This window comes from Choloepus didactylus, chromosome 5 (assembly GCF_015220235.1).
Source record: "Choloepus didactylus isolate mChoDid1 chromosome 5, mChoDid1.pri, whole genome shotgun sequence".
Taxonomy (NCBI): Eukaryota; Metazoa; Chordata; class Mammalia; order Pilosa; family Megalonychidae; genus Choloepus; species Choloepus didactylus.
This window is the reverse complement of record NC_051311.1, coordinates 144,163,305-144,184,808: the sequence shown is the minus strand read 5'-3', so window position 1 is coordinate 144,184,808 and position 21,504 is coordinate 144,163,305. Positions and strand designations below refer to the sequence as shown.

The 21,504-nt window shown below is 42.2% G+C and overlaps 1 protein-coding gene across 6 annotated transcripts in view; it reads right to left on the bottom strand.

The window, feature by feature from the left end:
- BMPER (BMP binding endothelial regulator) overlaps window positions 1–21,504 on the bottom strand; it is a 232,659-nt gene that overhangs the window by 153,241 nt on the left and 57,914 nt on the right. For all 6 annotated transcript variants that reach the window (XM_037837058.1, XM_037837052.1, XM_037837053.1 and 3 more), the window contains 2 exons: window positions 20,985–21,075; window positions 17,045–17,127 (listed from right to left, as the gene is read on the bottom strand). In XM_037837058.1, the coding sequence (XP_037692986.1) occupies window positions 17,045–17,127; window positions 20,985–21,075 (174 nt within the window). The remainder of the gene's footprint in view (window positions 1–17,044; window positions 17,128–20,984; window positions 21,076–21,504) is intronic.

Below are 21,504 nucleotides of genomic sequence, written 5' to 3'. Positions count from 1 at the left end.
GATATGCCTTCATAATGAGTAACTACATTTATTGATGTTTGACTTTGTTACAGATTTATATTTAATAGAACCAAAAATGAAACAGGTATCTTTCTTTCCCCCATTAAAGAGAATGCCATGGTCAAACTATGGCCTTCCTATTTTTGATTTTTCATTATGAATGTCAGGTTTGTTTGTTTTTTTTCTTTTGTTTGACTTCAATAATATTCAGCACTTTAAAAAGTCCTCACAGAACTGTAATCCAGTAGACCTGAATCTTGATGATGACTGTACAACTATATAGCTTTTACTATGTGACTGTGTGATTGCATGGGCAGATGAGAAATAAAATAAAGACAGAAATATATATAAATAATAAGGGGGATTAAAGGATATGGGATGTTTTGGGTGTTATTTTTATTTTTAATTTTTTCTTTATTTTGGAGTAATGAAAATGTCCTAAAATTGATTGTGGCGATAAACACACAACTATACGTTGAAATTGTGAGCCCCTGATTTATATATTTTGGATGGATTACATGGTGAGAATATATCTCAATAAAACTGCATTTAAAAAAAATAATCCTCACATTACTTTTTATAACTTAGCATCTGGAACATAATATTTGTTTATCATTTTCACATTGTCTGATTCTATTACGTGTATCATAGAGACCAGAAGAGAGGCACTAAGGAGAAAAAGTAGTACGTAGAATTGTGTGTTAGATGTGCTTGACACTAGATCTAACTCCTGGCCATTTATTCATTTCATGGTACTCCTTACACAGAGGTTCACAGGTTCTGGAAGCCTGTCGCCTTACCAAATAGCAAAGTCTGCTCAATATTTCAAGCAGACCATTCTAAATCACAGTTAGAGAACTTGGGTGGCTTTAAAAGGGATGATTTGCCTCTTAGGACTCAATGTAGTCTCAGAGATGGGCTTCAGAAGAGACTATTGATTAGGTACAGAGGAAAAATCCTTCACTTCGTGTGTCTGTGGTTCTTGTATCCCCAGTCGTTGGGGAGGACCATGGCTTCCTGTGAACCAAAAACATTTCTGCTCATACACCTAACAAGTGGTACCACTTAAAATTCCACTCAGAGGGAAGGGAGGTAATTGAAGCCACTCAAAGTACCACAAAAGCACTGCCACCCTCCAAATTGAACATTTGAATGACAGTCAAAAGGTGCCAAATGGTGTAATCAATTCATTCAAGAAATATTCCCTGAATATCTGGTATGTACCAAACTCTAGAATGTTTATTTGAAGACAGACAAAGAGAGCAATGAAGATGAATCATGTTCTTTTACTAAGACCACTCTATTGTGCAGAACTACCAGGAGAATGAAAGAGGGACAGCCAAAGGAGACTGGAAGTGAAAGTAAAAATGGAAGCAGGTGGAAGCAGAGAACGAATGGAAGGGGGAGAGGAGCCATGAAGCAGAAACCAAAAAAGGAACAGAAAAAGCAGCAGACCCATAGCTACCAACTTTTTTAATTAAGTTCTCAGGGTATTAATGAAGGAAAAAAAAAAACAAAAATGTCTGGAAATGTTCTAAAGTACTATAACACTAATAAAGTATTCTATTTTTGCTGACAAAGTGGGATATTTTACTTTCATTAATGAACATTTCCTTCCACCCCATGGAAACACAGGTTCTTTCACTTGGCATCCCGTGAGCTGTGGGAGGATGCTTCCGTATGGGGTCTGAGCTCAAGGCTCCATCATCTTCATACAGCTACTCTAAAGTCTCCGCACCATTTTTAAAAATGCTCTAGTTTGGTTTCTCTTCCTCTACAGATTTATCATGAATCCTTCATGCCACCATGCTCATTAAGAGAAAGAAAAAGTGAATTAATACTTAGCTTATTGCCTTCAAAATCAAAACCACAACCCAAGTAGGAAGGTAGAAATTCCTGGGTCACATAATTAGTTTTCAAGGACATGGAAACTCCAATAAAAAAGTGTGAGATTAGTCATTTAATCAAATATTTACTGTTTCCTGTGTGCAAGGCACTGTACTCATGGGTGTGAGGTCCATTAGAAACTTAACATCTAATACACCGAACAAGGACTTACGTGAGGCAGGAAGGGAAAGGACCAAGAACACAGATGGGAGATCAGACTTGGAAAGTAGGAGAGACACTGTCCAGTCTGAGCCAAGAGAGAAAAAAAGAAAGCAGGGAAAAGACAGAGAGAGGTATGAGGCTACAGAGTCACTTTAGTAGGGGAAGCACTATAGAAACTCAAAGGAATGACTTCATTTTAGGGCAGTACAGGAGGTCACTATCTCAAAATGAAGGAGCTAGGGATGGAAAAAAGGAGCTTAAGTCAAGAAAAGTCTTGGACAAATTAAATTTGGAAGCTGACAATGTTGACTCACTTTTCTCTTGGTTGATATATTTGGAATAGGATTTGAGGGGAAAAGATTGGAAGAAGACACAGGGGACTTCAGCAAACTCTGCCACTATCTACCATGCAATACACATACTAAGGTTAAACTGCACATTAGGCATGTGCAGCTTACAGTGCTTTTAAAAACACACCTTCATTGCTCAGCTATCCCTGAAGACTGAGAGAATGATCAAATGAGAGGGAAGAAGTGTAACTGAGAAATTAGGATTTGACAAATCATTATGCCTAATTGCCATATTATTATGACTACTGATCCATAATAAAGATATTCCTTTATAGTTTCTAGTGTATCAGAATAGCTAGTAGGAAATACCTGAAATTGGTGAACCATAATTCAGCAGATTTGATCTTTGATAGTGATTATAAAACTATATAGCTTTTATCATGTGACCACATGATTGTAAAAACCTCATGACTGACCCTCCCTTTATTCAATATATGGGTAGATGAGTAATAAGATAAAGACATGCATGAAAAATAATAATAATTGTGCCGGTTTGGATGTATTATGTCCCCCAAAACACCATGTTCTTTGAAGCAATCTTGTGGAGGCAGACGTATTAGTGTTGATTAGGTTGGAATCCTTTGATTGACTGTTTCCATGGAGATGTGACTCAATCAACTGTGGGCGAGACCTCTGATTGGATAATTTCCATGGAGGTGCTGCCCCACTCATTCAGGGTGGGTCTTAACTGAATCATTGGAATACTATAAAAAGGTTCACAGACAGAAGGATGTGCTGCAGCCAAGAGAGACACTTTGAAGAATGCACAGGAGCTGAGAGTGGAGCTGGAACACAACCTTGGATCAGCAGACGCCAGCCACATGCCTTCTCAGCTAACAGAGGTTTTCCAGATGCCACTGGCCTTCCTTCAGTGAAGGTATACTTGTGCTGATGCTTTCAATTGGACATTTTCATTGGCCTTCAGACTGTAACTTTGTAATCAAATAAACCCCCTTTATAAAAGCCAGTCCATTTCTGGTATTTTGCATGATGGCAGCATTGCAAACTGGAACAATAATAATAGGGAACATGGGGGGAAAGTGCCCCTATCTAAACTATGGACAATAGTAATAGTACTACTTCAATAATTCTTCATCAGTTATAAGACAGGTAACTACTGTTAAAAAATAGTGGAGAGGGCAGGGCAATGTGGCAGAGTGGTGAGGTGTGGAATTTAGTTACTCTCCAGGGCAGCTGGTAAATAGCCAGGAACTGTATGGAACAGCTGTTTCGGGTACTTCTGTGACCAGACACACATTGTACACCAGTCTGGAATGGGTGGAACGGCTGAGATCACAGTGAAGAACTGTAAGCTTCCCCAGTCAGGAGGAAGGCATCCCTCACCCACAGGCATGGCAGACTGTCTTGGAGCTGGTTCCCTGTGGTAAGAAGAAACGATCTGTGTTGGGAGCAAGGAGGGGGGCTCAACCAGGCTCCAAATGCAGAATTAATTAATAAATGTGGACTGCTGAATAAAAGCTCTGAGCACAGATAAACCAAGAGCAGGCATGGAAGGAACAAGGAGGATTTGGCCCAGCAGAGAAGATGCGGGGCTAACAAGAAGAAGAACAACAACAACAAAGAGACTATTGGAGTTTAAGCAGAATACAGGGAAAGGGCTGGGCTCCAAGAATAAATGGAACATAGAAACAGATATCAACTCCAGCTCTCATTTGCAAACCCGGAGAGTTGGGGTTTGGCTCTGAAAAGGGTTTTTCTTTTTTCTTTGCTTTCTCTCTGACTCTATTTTTTTTACTTTTCAACAGCCAATTAGAGCTGTCAGGCCTCAGCACTGCCCCAGGCAAGGGCAGAGTTAAAGTTGTCTGAGAGTAACAAGTCAGGTGAAAAAGATATTTCCCTAAAGGACCTATTTTTAAATAGTCTATACTGGGATGACAAAACTTGTGGGTTAGGGAAAGGCCTTGAAAAGGGATTTCTTTTTCTTTTTTAATAACTATCTAAGTAGTTCATCACAGAAAGCCTCAGATATTTGCAATTGGCAGCTGGACACAGGCCAGGGCAGAGCTAAGATAGGTCTGAGCAACAAAGCAAGTATAGTGGGAGAGATAATACCCTAAAGGACATAACTTCCCCAAGACAAGCAGGGAGCAGGGCCCATCTCAAGTGGTGGCCCTTACTCAGAGACCTCAGAGCCCAGGAGCTTGAGTCAGCCACACCCCTGGCAGGGACAGGGTCTGTGGTGTATGCATACAATTTAATGTTGAGTGGCTGCAAGAAGGAATGAAGTTGTGAGTATGCAACTGGGTGAATGGATCTTGAGGACAGCATTTTGAGTGAAGTACACCAGAGACAAAAAGACAAACATTATAACACCTCACTGATATGGACTAACTGTAATGTGCAAACTATGAGAATTGAACCTTAGAGCATAGGTTATCAGGGAAATGCTTATTTTAAAGGTCCCTAGATTGTAAGCGCTTATAGCAGTCACATCTATTCATGAGTTGTAATGGTTATCTCTAAATTCTGAGATGCTGAGCTCTTTGAGTATAACCTGGTCAGTCTCTGGAACTTTGGGCATCTGTGTGACACCCGAGACTCAGAGCTAGAGCTCGGCAAATATGAATGTCAGTACTACCTCATATAGCAAATGTTAAAAAAGCTGAAAAAGAGTTTAGACTTCAATTAGAAATATGAATGAAGCAGATCTGGTAGGACTAAGGCAAATCAGGCCAAAGGGTAAAGGATGATGTTGACTGTGTTTTAAAACCTCAAGTTCTGTGTGAGACCAAGGAATGAGATATCTATTTAGTGCAAGATCTATGTTTTCTGTAGCACACTAAGCAATTTAACTTGCCCGGTCAGTTTATTCAAATACCATAATTACATGGCACTTAGAATAGGAAGTGAGATCTAGTAGGTTTGTACAGATTAGTGTGAAACCCAGATACATCCCAAAGAACTGGGGCAAGGAATAAAAACGTATTTGCAGGGCCCCCCTGAGGAGCTGGGGAAAAATGCAGAAATATTAAACTTCCCCATCTGGGGAATTATTGATATTCTCACAAGCATTGAGGAACTTCCAATTTAGTAGATGAACCCTTGATCTTGGGGTTTGCCCTTAAGAAGCTTGTTATGGCAAAGGAGAGGTTAAGCCTATCTATAGTTGTGCCTAAGAGCCTCCCCCAGAGAACCTCTTTGGTTGCTCAGATGTGGCCTCTCTCTCTCCAAGCCCTTTTGGCAGGTAAACTCACTGCCTTCCCCCCTACATGGGACATGACTCCCAGGGGTGTAAATCTCCCTGGCAAAGCAGGACATGATTCCTGGGGATGTGCCTGGACCCAGCATTGTGGGATTAAGGAAGTCTTCTTGACCAAAAGGGGAAAGAGAAATGAAACAAAATAAAGTTTCAATGGCTGAGAAATTTCAAATGGAGTCAACAGGTCACTCTGGAGGGCATTTTTATGTGCTGTATAGATACCCCTTTGTAGTTTTTAGTGTATTGGAATAGCTAGAAGGAAATACCTGAAATGGTCAAACTGCAACCCAGTAACCTTGATTCTTGAAGCCGATCATGTAACTATGTATCTTACATAGTATGACTGTGTGATTGTGAAAACCTTGTGGCTCATGCTCCTTTTATCCAGTGTATGGACAAATGAATACAAAAATAGGGACAAAAATTAATTGAAAAATATGGTGGGATGGGGGATGGGATGTTTTAGGTGTTCTTTTTTACTTTTATTTTTATTCCTTTTTATTGACTAATGAAAATGTTCAACAATTGATTATGATGATGAAGCACAACTATACAATGATACTATGAACAACTGATTGCACACTGTGGATGACTTCATGGTATGTGAATATATCTCAATAAAACTGAAAAAGAACTGGTAGAATTACCCAAAAAAGTGTTATCATCAATTGTAACAGATTTTCCACACCAATGCAAGCGTTGGTGGTGGCGTGGTGTATAGGAATCCTGTATTTTTTGCATGATTGCTCTGTAAACCCACAACTCTCTAAACACACACACACACACACACCTTAACACAACCAACAGAGGATTAATACATAAACTTCAACAAAGCCTTAAACACCCAATAGAAAAATGAAAGAAAATAAAGTGCACGAACAGACAGAGCAGAAACACAAATGGTTAGGAAGCATATGAAAAAAAGTTTGAGAAGTCAAATAAATGTCAATGTAAACAAGAGTCCCAAATGGGAAAAAAGTTTTAATTATATGCAGTACTGGTACAGGTGCAAGATGATACACACCTATGTATGGCTGACTACAGTGGCAATTAGGATGTCACTTAAATGAGGTATTTTAGCAACACATACACACTAATTATACTTCTGACCCACTAATTGAACTTTCATAAATTTAAACTAAGGAAATAATCAGCCTAAGGAAAGACTAATTTTCAGAGATGTGTGTCGCATTAATTATAATGATAGTGAAAAACCAAAGACAGTACTAATTCTTAAGACCCCAAAAATGGTTATAAAACTTAGGTATACTTATGGAATATTATGTAGCCATTAAAATTACTTTTCAAAGACTCTTGAATGACACAGTGATACACTCACAATACAATGGTAAATGAAAATAATTAGAGCACAAACCTGCATATCCAATGCGACTGTATCTAATTACATGATTATATATAGATAAGCAGAAAACAGATTGGAAGTTACATTAAGTGATTATCTTTGTGTTGTAGAATTATTTCTATTTTTCAATAAATCTGGGGATTTTTGTAGTTATCATATCACACTCTATATTTGACACTGAAAAATGTTGCAGGATAGTATGACGGGGCTTATTTTTAAGAAACACTACCAATTTGATAGAGTGTAATTGACTGGAGAGAAAGAGTGATGTACTCTCCAGCCTTGAAAGTCCAATGCCAAATATGATGTCTAACATTTAGTAGGTCTTGAATAATTGATAAATTAACAAATGATTGGCTGGCTGTAGAGATGAGTGATGGGTGGAAAGACAAAGGGGTAATGGTTAGGTAGTTGGAAAATTCTTCAGAGTTTACTAAAATTGATACCTTTCCTGGGATTTTAGGAGATGAGAGAGGGTCATCATATACCGGACCATAAAAAAAAATAAAAAAGAAGAGGAAAGAATAAATGAAAAGGTCTCTGCAAGGATACCATGGGATGTGATTTAATCAACTGAACCAATTTTCCTACCAACTCTGATTACCTATTCCAAATTTCATTCCATTTCTAAATGCATCTGCTTCTTAGAAAGAGAGGAGAAAGTCAGTGCTCAAAAGCAATTATACAATTTTTCTTTCATTCTACAAAGAGGATGACTTTGCATTCACAGAACCACGGAAACTAGTATTTAGGTGAACCCACCTCCTCTATAAAATCGCCAAGAAGGGTTATCCAAAATTGATGCTTAAATACCGTCAGTGACCACTACAATGGACTGATGGGCCCCAATACACAAATTTATTTCTATCCAACTTTGGAAGCAAAGGCAACGAGGGTGGCTCTGTCCCAATAACTAGCACATTTTGTGTATTCAGAATTTCTTGGCGAGGAGACGCACTACAGATCATAGAGTCTCCATTCTCCAACTGATGAGAGAGTAGCAGATACATGTTCTTCATCCATTCTGGCATTGTGGTGACATATACTTAGGCTGAATGCCCAAGGCTGAAATCTGGTGTGAGTTTAAACTTGCTTGGACTTGTGAGCCTCGGAGAAAGGAAGTGTAATTTGCTTTTTCATTGTGTTCATATATCCTGCACCAGATTATGAGCTCCTTTTAGATGCTCACATTACCACTATATATCTCTCAAAAAGCCTGGTTGCTCTTCATTTCAAAGATTTGAATGGCATTTCCCAGATTCATAGATAATAGCCCAATCATAGGTAATATCTCAAAATTACACTGGTTGATAGGGGTGAGGGTAGAGAGGATATGGATAGAAATTACATGCAGCTTTATAATTAGGCAGTTCAGGGTTTCAATTGTTATTAGATATCCATCCTTAGGCAAGTTATTAAACTGCTCGGAATCTCAGGCTTTGTCAAAAATAGGACTGCCGCCTCCTTTGTTGCAAGATAATTTTGAAAATCAGCATGAAAGTACTATATGTACCTGGCACAGAGTATACTTCAATAATAGTGGCTATTATTATTAATTCCTCTGTAAATAAATTGCTTGCTGATTTCTTTTCAAATTGTGTTTTCATATGAATGCTCAAATGTCATACAGGATATTTCCTTTCCAACTATTTTCCCATTTGCACTCCTTATAAAGGTGCTGGCTCCCTGTGTACAAAAATATCTTTACAGAATGTTTCAGTTATAAATTATATGAAAAATTAATAAGGAATCTTAGAAGTCGCACACACAGAAAACACATACAGGAATTAAAATTCAGGATTTGTACCAAATTTTGTACACAAGGCAGACATAAGACAGGATTTAAAACATAGAACAGTAATTCCCAACCTTTTTAACATCAAAACAATGTAAGCCCTCTGTTGGTTTCAGGAACTTGTTGAAGGTACTCAACCAGTAACCACAGATATCTCAACTAGGCTCATGAACTCTTTAAGACAGGCCTCAAAACCCTCATTTTACTATTTCTACCAATTCTAAACTATTATATCATGAAACACATTGAAGGACCCACCATAAACCAGGTCACCCCCAAACCTCAGAAATATCCCACCTTTGCCCTCTTTCTTCTAAGACACTATTAAGGCTCTGTCAAGGTAATCATCTCCTTCACCAGGGTACGCAATTAATTCAGCTTTGCTTTATGCACAGTCATTTGGGTGGTATTTTCAAGGAGCCAAAATTCAACAGTTCTATAAAAATGGTTGTACATTTATGAAGTCAATTCCAAAGAGAATGACACTACAACAGATGTTCCAAGAAGCCTTAGCTGACAGGAAGATTGCAGCCACTCAGATTCATTCTAACCTATAATACCAAGATTCAGATCCGCATGGAGCACCGTGCACTTTTCTAAGCAAGTTGGAGGTCCCTCCTGAGTTGCCAAGTGCTAGCCAGCCCTTAAAAAGAAGACTTTTTTTTGTCAATTGACTCCAAAACCAAAGCCTGTTTGTCCTCAGAGACATGATACATCCACAATGCAAAATGGAACATTGCAGTGATTATACCAATAGTTCAGACTATTTTTGAAAACTACGCTGAGGCTTTTTGGCCTACACCACTTAGATAAACTGCCCACATTGATCTAATTCACATGATAATTGCGCAAATCTCCAATTTATTGTGCAGATGTAGCCAAATTTCTCCCCTTGGACAGAGAAGATACAATGACAGCCCATGACTAAAATGTGCCAAATTGCACAGATGACCACAAACAGGGCAGAGGCCACGAGAAAGGGGTCAGACACTGAGGGTCCCAAGCACCCAAGTCAAAGGAGAAACGGTGCAGCTGGGAATATGTAACTTGGACTGACGTCGATTATGTGGCCACACAAACGATGACACATCCCTCTGCTTCCCATTACAGGGAAGCACAATCTGAAGGGGAGGCACGAGAAAGGGAGAGAGCAGACCTGTCTCCCCCGTATTTCAGGGCAAGGTAACCTCTGAGGACAGTGTATTATGCTCTATTTTAAAAGCTCTGCCACAGCTAGGAGCTCTGAACCCTGGCAAGGGCATCCCACTGCCTCATCTTCCTGCTGGTGTGAGTTATAAGAATCTTGGAGACTCAGAGAAACCCTTTTCAAACAAGACAGCCCCAGGGAAGTCATACGCATCCCATAAAAAGCAGTTTATAATAAGTGCTACAGCAGCTGAGCATAAATCCATCTTCCCTTCTGAGCTCATCCACTGTGACATGCCTCTCTCAATTCCCTGCTGAATTGTCAAAGCCTAAATGTGCAGGGCGGGAGGGGAAGTAGAGGCAGGGAAGAGGGGAGAGAGAGGTAGTGGGGAAAGGAAGAAAACTGGAAGTCAGTATTCATCTGTTCATGAATTCACCTATCACTCTGAGTTTCCATCATGGACCAGGCACTGAAAACACAAAATCACCATGGTTCATATCCTCATGGAGTTAATAAAATAACCACAAGCAAAAATATCTAATTACAAATTCTTATAAATTTTTGAAAGGTCAACTATGAGCTGCTATAAAAGGGCTTAGTAACAGGGCCTGACCTGGCGTTGGGAGTCAGAACAAGCTTTCCTAAAGAAGCAATGTTTGGAATGGAAAGTGCAGGATGAATGGGCATTAGGCGGGAATGCGGGCAATAAGGAGAAAGGAGAGAAAACAGAAAAAAGCAGCCAATGTCTAGGCCATGAGATATCAGACCTGGGCTTCTCAAACTTTGGCAAATGAATTTGGCAAATGAATCTCCTAGGGGTCTTGTTAAGCAGCACCTTCCAATGCAGTGGATCTAGGGTAGGGTGCAAGCTTCTGTATTTATCTAATAGACTCCCAGGTAAGGCCAACACTGCTGGCCCAGAGACTACATATTGTGTATGGAGGATGGAGGATGGAGAGGATGGAGAAGATGGAGAGATCTGCCAGAGGCCAGAGTGGCCAAAGCACGGAGAATCAGGGAGAGGAGCAGCTGATGAGATCAAAGTGGGTAATTAGAGCCTGGGTCCCACCAGGCTGTAGACCATCATTGAGAGTTCACTCTAAGAGGCTATGAAGATCTCCATTTCTTTGTTCTCTCCAAACAACCATCCCAGGGGCTTCATTTTCCATGGGAGACAGCAATTTGCAATATCTACAGTGTAAGTGAGAGCAAAGGTGTTTATGGACTTCAGGGTTTCTAGGAGCCAGTAAAGCCCAGCTCTTTCATCACAGACAGCCCATTAACAACCCATGTTTATTGGTAAAAATCCTCTGAACTTAATATGCCTTTGTCAGCAAACGTAATTGATCTTGGCCAGTTAATTTGGCTGGTTTTAGAGACTGAGGACTTGCAGCTCTTTTAAGAGTATCCTACAACACAGTGGCTGTACTCCCTTCAGAAAGCAATTTCCAAGAATGCTGAGCCCATAGGGTTCTTAAAATAGTTTGGTAAAAAAGGAAGCAAACTTCTCTCACTGGCACCTTGGTCTAAGCTGTACAGCCCTGGAGATGTTGAGTCTCACAAAAATGGCTGGGCTAACTGCCACCATTCCGTGTCTTGAAAATTTGACTGAACAAAGACACAGACAACTGTTTGCTGTTCAGCTAGGCAGGTAATAAAAATTCAAGCTTAAATCAAAGGGAGGCAAATGTGTTCCTTAACCTTACAAACCATTCTTCGCTTCAGTCTTAGGAAAGAATCATCACTTTTCCATTTAAAAATGAATGCAGGACTTATTCATGTTGAACACAGCCCATAAGGAACACATTCTAAAATGCAGCAAACAACTATATGGAAACACTAAAGCTAAACTGGAGTTCTCGCTCCACTGATTACTACTCGGGTCTCTGGAGAAGTAATTCTCCAGGCACTTGTCTTTATATAGTGGATAAATGGGGATGATAGAGTTTAACAAGTGATAGTAAAGCACTGCATTTTATAAGTGAGTCATGATGACATTCACACCTAAAAATGCTAGACACACTGCTTCTGGAATGGGTAAGACTGAGAGCTTGTGAAATTCTCTCCAGATATCTCCAAAGGTTAGCATGTTGTCAACTGTCTGGAATGCCACATTTACTGTCCCAACTAAAATCAAGGCTATAAAATCCTATGTCAGGCATTTGTTTCATTACCTACGGAATCTGTCTCAATCAGGTTCCGTGTCTTTCTGGTGGTCTGCTGCTCTATCACCACATCAAAACTACATGGGTAGACAGCTTTTCACAAATTTGGAGGGTTGAACTTAAACATATAATCCATGTGGCATACACAATATTTACCTGACAGTGGGAGACACTTTACAGAGACGGTACTTCATCCACTTCAGAGGCAGATAATGTACCCCATGGATGCTTCACCACGCACACCCCATAAGGAGTGCCCTGAGGCAAACAGTAATCAAATGACAGTGGGATATCTCACAATCATTTATCTTTCTCTCAAGCAAGAATGGACTGGCTAGCATAAAGGATAGAAGTGTCACAGTGCGGGATACTGATTACGTGCTTCAACCTGGCGGGCCTGGGCCGGGGGACCGGATCCACCCCTGGGGAGGGTAGTGGGTACGGGTGACAGCGCCCTCCACAGCCCCCCGGGCCTGAGAAGGTGAGGCCGGAGGCAGGCCCCAATTCCTCACCCAAAACCAACCGTTGGAGGAAGCTTGCCGGGTAAGACCGCCTCCCTCGTCTAACCACTCAACCCCTCCGTTACAATGCAACGTCCCCTACTGCCAGTGCGCATGCACCAATCATTGTGCAACACCCAACAACCAACCACCGCGCCCTCTCAGAACCAATCCAAGCCTTTAACCTCTACAGCTACCCCGCCCTCTAGACCTCCCGTTATAAGCTTGTACTCTCCCCTAATAAACTCTCTTGGTTTCTTCACCCTAAAAAGAAACGTGTCCCGCCTGTTCCTTTCTCGCCGCCCTCCATACTTTGCACGCCTCCGCCGGGGACCTGGCCAAGTCCCCCGCCTCACCCTCGCCTCCGGGAAAGAGCCCCCGCCGCCGGTACCCTCCGAGTAATCCTGAGAGCCTAGGATTTAGCGACCGGCCGCCACCCCCCCCCAGACGAGTCAATTGCGACCGCATCACAGTCTGCAAGAGAAGACATCATTTTAGTGTACTACTTCAAAAGATAGCAACATGAAAGAAGGACAAGAATGCTGCTATCACTGAGCACCTATTGTGCTAAGCCCTGAGGATAGAAAGATGAATGCAGAGATGAACATAGAGAATTGTTTGCTGTTCCGTTAGGCAGGTAATAAAAACTCAAGATTAAGCCACAGGGAAGAAAATGTGTGCTTTAACCACAAAGATGTGGCTGCTTCCCTAACAGAGTTTTCTGATCTAAACAGAAAACAGGAAAATAAACCAATAATCATAATACATCAGGACAACTGCTCACCCAGAGGTGTGTATGTGTGTGTGTGTGTGTGTGTGTGTGTGTGAGTGTATTAGTGTGTGTGAGGGAAGGAGGGAGGGCAGGAGAACCAGCAAGCGAGAACCTCAGAGCCTTGGAAATGCCAGTGAGGAAACAGCTGCTTCTGCTTGGGGGAAGAGGGTGGTCTGAGAGTTGCTAGGCGTGATAACTGACTTTGAAAGGCCAAGTGCTCATCAGAGGAAGCAGAAATAAGGTATTCCAGACAGGGGCAGCAGCAAGAGTGAAGGACCAGAGGCATAAAAGAGCTTGATGGGTTGGAAGAAGAGCAAGTGGTCTCCTGTTCCAAAAGTTTGTGTCCTTATGGGTATATGTGCATGTGTACATACACTCTGATAAACACATACATAATCACAGATGTGAATACATAACTGTGCAGATGTGTATGTGCATGCATACATACATTGCAGCTGACACAGTTGCTGCCCCTCCCATGTAGTCTCACACTTACCCCTTGAGCGGACACAGCTATCTTCCAACTGTCAGCTCCTTTACTTCTCCCTCTTGCTGCTAGAAACCATTTACCACCTAAGTGGCACACTGGGAATGCTGCAGAAGAATGGAGCAGCTCTCACCAGTGACTGATGGGCACTGATGTATAAAAGTCTTGTCTCTCTCACGTCTTCAGGTAGGAAAACTCCGAAGCATGAATTTCACACTGACTTCCAGAGTTTCCCCAGTGGAATTACACTCTAGCCAGCTAGCTGATAACATACCCTGGATCAGCTGCCTCCCCTTCCTCGTCTCACCTCCACACTCCTCTGGCAGAGTCTCCTGTATCAACCACACAGATCACTCACACTCAAATACTTCTCTCAGGATCTGTTTGGGGGCAAATCCAAACTTAGACATGTAAATGTGTATTTATATTTATGGTTATGTCTATATTGACTTATGCATAAATATTTATGTACATATATGTATATATTTGTATGAATATGGACACTCAGAGAGAGAGCTATATATGCATACAAATATGCATACACATAATCACTATATGCATGCTCAAATCATGTATACATAAATGTGTTTATATCTCTTTATGTGATATTAGTGTTTGACTTTTTACCAAAACACAAGCAGGTTATTATACACACTCTATTTTTTACAGGAGAACCTGCAGCCTAACATTCCGGATGTCCCTCCCTGTACCCTCTTCAGTAGAGCCTTCAGCCTCATGCTGATCCTATCTAATGCCCTTCTCCAGCTTTGCCTTCTCACTCAGCAGAATGGCACCTCACACCTCCACATGCCCTCTGTGTGAAAGCTTCCAAGCCTGCAGCTGGGCAACGCTGGCAAATCTCGTGTCTGGAGATTACAGGGCCAGGCCATACATTTGGAATACTGTGTTCTGAAGACAACATCTCCATAGCAACCATTCTCAGGGCAGGGCCATTGGCCTCTAAGACATTACTCTTTTTTTAGTGTAGTGCATCAAAAGATAGCAACATGAAAGAAAATTAAGAACCAGGTTATTTTAATAAGCTATAAAAAGAAAAGTTTACACTTCAAATTTTTATACTCACATACACACACACAAAAAAAAACAATTCTTGTAATCCTCCCCCATACCCAAGACTACACACAAATGTCCTGCCCCAAGCCAGAACTCCATCCTCTCTGCCATTTATTACTTTAGTCTAAAGACTGATGGCAGGAACAAAATCAAAACCATTGCTCCTCAATTACTGAGGGTGGCAACATGAAGAAATGAAAAGAATATAGGATTAGGAATACAAGAATATAGGAAATTAGAATACAGGAATATAGGTAAGGATATATATATATGTTTGGAAAGATCTCACTAAGCAGGAAAGCTTGGACAAATAACATCCTTCGGCTTTTATTTCTTCAACCAAAAGTGAAGGCAGGGCATCCAGGGGCCCAAACTTGGCCCTCAGGTGTTTGGTTCACATGCATTGCACTTAAAATATATGAAATCTGAATGCCCTGACTGCACTGGAGTTTAGACCCCGTGTATATAATCTCTAAACTCTTTTCCAGTTTCAATACTGGATACTCTTACATGACTATATTTGGTAAAACTGCAGAAACTTCTTTCTTTCTTGCCACCTTCTAAGTTTCTTCCCCAAGGAAACTCAACAGTCTGACCTTGGCATAGCATTACTGGAAAGAAAATTCCATCAGATGCAGATTTGGAATTTCCTATTGAAATGCACCTGTTTATTTTCAATCGCCCCCTGCCCCCAAAAAAGATTAATTTAAAAAAATCAGAAAGCTTTACAAAATCCAATATGCAAGAAATAAAACTGAAAAATGGGCAGAATTTAATGGCAATTTTTTTGCATAAAACATAAACCTATTTAATCATAATTGACAAGAAAGGAAAAACATGAAGTTGAGCCTGAATATGCAAGCTCATGTTTATTTATCAGCAAATCATTTTTGCATTTTTAATATATTATATATATTATATGTATTATGTTTTATATATATATATAATTTTATATATATACATATTCTTCCTCCTTTCTTTTTTCCTCCCTCCCTCTTTCCCTTGTTTTCTTACATAAGCCAACACCCTTGGTCAGGTTTGCTTTATTCTGGGCTCTTTCTAGGTTTTATGTGCTGTAGGAAGAGGGAAAGTTTTAGAAAAGACATGTAGAGAAATGGCAAGTGCTATGATTTATGATAATCCACATATGATTCCGGTTTGGTGGAGTTCCCCATGTATTTTTTTTTAATATTCTGAGATGCATACTGAGTCACAAGTGACTTGGAAAATGTATGTTCTTTATTACAAAAGATTAAAGGCTTAAAAATATATGGTTGTACTAACTCCCTACCGTAAATCAGTTGGGCAGCCGGTTAAGCCTAGGTTCCCCATTGCCACCATTGCCACCACCACCACCAAGATTTTACTCCAAACTTTTAATACATGAATGAAAAAGATCCCTTTGAAAATACCACACACAACAAATTCCTTCTTTTCACTCTGAGGATATCTTTAGTTCATGGATTAAAAATCAACAGAGCAAGTCTGTGCCTTTGTCACTCCACTCTGCCTTGGCCCCACAGTTTAGTGGTGGTTTCTTCCTGTCCATCTCCCCAACCATAAAAGACCAGATCAGATTCTCTCACCTCATAGAATACACTGAGGCAAGCTGTGCTTACTCCTGTCTGCTTCCCATTTTGGTTCACTAAAGACCTCAACAGCTGGCTCAGCAAGAAGCTTCTCTGCCCCAAGGAATGAAGAATCCATGGTCTTCCCCAAGGAGGCAGGGTGAGGAAAATCAGCCTCTCCCCATCACTCTTTAGAGCCGTGGTTCTCAATCAGGAGTTATTTGGACCACAGGGGACATGTGGCAATGCCTGGACACATTTTTGGTTGCCACAACTGGGGGGATCTAGTGCCTCTAATGTATCTACTGACATCTAATGGGTAGAACTCAGGGATGCTTCTGAACATCCTACAATGCACATGACAGCCCTCACAACAGAGACGTGCCCAGCACAGAATGTCCACTGTGCCGAGGTTGAGAAACCCTGCCTTAAAGTGACAAGCTTGTCCCTTGGTGCCATGTCGGGGGGGCTGGAAGGTGACCATATAGCCAGGGCTGCCCTTGTTGAATGCCAGGAGCAGTTAACACAGAAGGAGTGTCCACAGTGGTACTTACGATACACGAGCACTTGGTACATTTGTCTCCTTCTGGCTGGAATTCCTCCCCCTCTCGGTACTGCATGCCCTCAAACACACAGCCTGGAAAGCAAAGGGGAATTTTGGATCAGGGCAGCACCTTCACTGAGGTTGACACAATCCTTCTATGCATCTCTCATCTCCCCCACCCCCACCCCCACCTACCAGCGTGTCCTCTTTCAACCAATGGACAAGATGACTTCATAGTGAAAGAGAGGGCAAAAGATGGACATGGAGCAGAAAACCCCAAAGATGCTAAAAAGTGAATAAGATAGCAGAATCTGGGTCAACCCAAGGGCAAGCAGTGCACTGGGTGAGCCATGCAGGGACTCTTAAGAGCCAGCCATGAGCATCCTGACCATGGCCCAGAGAACCAAGCCTCAGAGGGGCCAGAAGAGGTGAACATAAGGTCGAGCAGGAGAAGGAACATTGCATTAGAGAGTACATAGCAGTAGGAGCTGCCACTTGTTGCGTGCCCAGCAGCTGCCCAGCCACTACCAGGCACTTTATTCCCACAATCCCACTCTGTCTTCACAAGTGATCCCACAAAGTGAGAATTCTTATTGCAGTTTCCAAAGGTGAGGAAAATGTGGCTCAGAGAGACGAAGCAATTCACCCAAGGTGGGACATGGCAGAGGTGGCATTCAAACTCAGTTTTGATCCACCCGCTGCCCTTTAGAAGGAGCAGGAAGTCCCACCTGGGTTTTCAGTTCCACTTTGTGTGTTGTTAAAGGGGCACTGGCTCCCACCAGCTTTGACTAATAATAGGACCTAAAGCCAGAAAGCATCTTCTATTCAGAAGGATGTCTCGGGACACTGCTAGGTTCTTAAGAGAGCTCACAAGTGACCTAAGCATGGGCAGGTCAGTGACCCCGTGCCACACGTGACATGTGAGGACTGTCAGTTAATGGCAAATCCACTTTACTCAGGACCATCCTCACAAGGCCGTTTGCCAGGACAGCTGAGGTCACTTTCCACATTGTAGACAATGCCAGAAGCAGTGGTGCCAATGGGCAAAATTCACAGAGGCTCTAGTGAATGACTGATTCACGCTCCTGAGAGTAAGTGTTCCAGACTGGCCATCTGAAGTCATCACCAGATCTACCAAACTCTGAGAGCTCTGCTTCCTGACCAGCGGGAACAGGCACTACCCCACCTGATCCAGCCAAAGGACCTGTTCATTTTAAAGCTACACATGGAGCCCTTTGTCCAACACAGAGTCTAAAGGTACACAGGCCAAGAGAAACTGTGGTTTAAAAGTGGCAGATGTCCAATCAACCCTCTTCAAAGGACACTCCCAAAAAAGTGTCTTCAGTCCCTTCCTGCATTGCACCACAGATTCCGTCATACAGATGACCAGGCAGATTCAACTACATTTGACCTCTTAAATAGAGCAACTTAAATGAAAATCGTACACAAACTGTCCCCATCACAACCCACCATCCCTGAGCAAAGAGTCTGATGAAAAGGAAGGAGCAGACAACCAAGAATGCCCTGAAATCTGTGTCAGGAAAAGACTGACCACAGACTGTGCGTGTGTGTTATTATGCAGAATACCATCCTGTGATCAATGACAGATGCCAGTCCTTCTGAATTACCAAGGAGAACACCCTAAGGCTCCCAGGGGTTGTCCCTACCTAGACTTGGTGGAGGAGGCCTCCCACCCCACACAAAGGATAACGCATTCTAAATGGGGCTCAGGCTCAAGCCTCTGATTTCCAACACAACAATTGGCCTTTGGAGCCAAGAAGGGGGAGCAAAGTTGATGCCTGGGCCCAGAATAGAGAGTGCAGAGCCTGCCCAGGTGTCAGGGGCTAGTGTGTGGTATTGGCATGCTGACTTCTAAAGAAGGTGTGCCTCCCAGGCCACCTGCACCCAAGCAGAACAATTATTATGGTGGGTGGGTGTGTGTGTTGGGAGAAGGGGGATGATGTGCGGTGTTGTGGCAAGGATCTACTTTGCCCTTACGCATTTGAACCCAGGCAGTTCAGGAATCTTGCCGGGCCTCATTTCTTCCTATGTGAACTGCAGACAATGCCTAACCCCTCACAGGATGATGGTGACAACTGAGCACAGCACTGTGTGCAGTCATGGAACTCAGCGCTTGTGCTTCCTGGAAACTCAACAACAACCGCAATAGAGTAAGAGCAGCAATTGCTCAAATATGACAGCTTCAGCTGCTGACATAAATTCACTCTGCTGTTTGTGTGCCCCATAGGTTTACTCAAACACAGACTAAAAATATGGCCATCTCCTAAGTGAGGAGGAGTGTTACACATGCTCAGAGGTGCTGCACTTCAAAGGATCCTTTTCATCATCTTTGTGCCTTTTGGGTCCTGTGGTTGTGAATGGGGTGACTCTGAGTTAGTTCTGTTTCAGTAAACAACAGCCTACCCAACACAACCAAATTCCTATTTAAGAGCTACAAGAGTTTTTACCTTTACATAGTGTATAAAATGTACACCTTTATCAGTCTGAAGCTTGGCTGCACACAGGAATTATCTGGGAGCTGTGGAAATTACAGAGGCCTGAGTTCTACCGTCAAAGCCTCTGACTTCATTGGTTTAGGCATGCATTAAGATTTGTTTTCTTGAATCTTCCAGGTGATTCTAATGTGCAACCAAGATAACCACCGATCTAACTTAATAAAGACCCTTTAGGGTTTAAGGGCATGGTTGTGTGATGCAAAACATTCAGTGGAAAAGACACACACACACACACACACATGCATTTAGTGGGAAAAAAATTAGTCAAGAAAACTCTGTTCTATAGATAAAAATACTTGGATTATTGGAGGAATTATTTTATTTTCAACCAGTTTTTGTCTTCACGTAAGCTCATCCAATAACACAAGATTCACAGAAATCCCAGTGGGAAAAGGAAGTTTGGCTGTATAAAGACTGCCCAGAAACCCAATGAAGGCTAGGAGTAATAAAGAGTAACTGTCCTTATTGGCACTCAAGGATGAAAAAAGCCTGGCATGGAAAAAGAGACTCACGTCCACCATACATCCCAGAATATATGAAGGGACAGGGAGGCACCAGGGAATGGAGCAGGTGCTCGTCTTTGCATAGGAGCCCACCTAGGGGCCTTGGCCATTTCACAGGAAGGCTCTCATAACAGAAGGCCCTTTGGAGATTAATCTCAAAAGCAAAGAGGACTAATTGTTAGTATCGCCACTGGTGAGAAAAAGCACTCAGAGTAAAACCCAGAAGGCAGAACATCTGTCTGAGACTGCAGATCAGTGGCTTAAGGGATCAGAAAGAATCTCTCACTTTAAAATCCTAGGCTTCAACCTAAAGGCAAAAAATGATGCAGGAGGTCTTTGTACTCCTGTTCAGAAAAGTAAAAGGAAACTCTCCAGCCACTAGAAAGGAAAGATTCCTTTGCTGTCAGCTGGGTAGCAGGGCCCTCTGAAAGAGGCACGGTGTCAATGTGCACCATGCAGAAAACTAAGACCAGCAAAACCCTAAGCTAACTTCACTTAGGGACGCAGCTCTCAGTTTTCAGAAAACATCTGGTCACCTCATCATCAAGGCAAGCTCTGGCCAAAGTATTGCAATATGAAGCAGTAAAAAAGACATTTCTGGAAGCAAGGAAAAGCCACAGCCTTGCCTTCCAACATAAGCGTTACCTGTGGCCCTGTGGAGTGGAAAGCAGGCCTCTTGAGCCTGGAGACTCCACATGCCAAGACCTACAGCACATAGTTTTCACCCTGGGCACAGCAAGCAGGCCAACAGGACATTTCTATGCAAAGGAGTTTGCTCTCCAAACCCAGGAGGGACACAGATGTAAAGGAAGGAAACTTCCAGCAAGGAGAAGGAGAGAAATCATGCATTCTTGAGAGAACTTGGAGAGATTTCAACAGCATTGCCCAGTGGCATGGAACCACCAAGGCTTTCCCTTCCCAAGAATGTTACCTGGACATGTGGGGCAGCATGCTCCCAGATGCTTGGAAGAGTCTTTACAATGCACAACACACCGCACTGCAGACTCTGTGATGACGCCCTCCTGCAAAACAGAACACCCCCAGCAGGGTCAGCCCCCCGTCCCCACTGAAGGAGTCATTCAACTTCTGGGAAGTACTCAAGGTAGAAGAAGAGTCCTAACACAACCAGTGAAAGGGGCAGGGTGGGGGGCATGTTCAGGGGTGCACAGGACAAATGAGGCAAGATCTCCCCCACTCACCCTGAGAGCAAGGCTTTAGAACCCAGGGTGCAAATCCCCTCACCATCCTCTGGTCTGTGTCTTTGCTTGAGCTTTCTCTCAGGCCCTAATTTCTTTCTTTTCAATGTGGCTGTTCATCCATAATTTGTTTTTTAAGTTCTCAATACTTACTGTATTTTCTATAATTGTCATTACATTTCAAGCCATTAATGCCTTACCACCTTTCAAGTGATAACAGCCCAGCTCTGCAAACCTGGCCATTGTTTAGTTGTG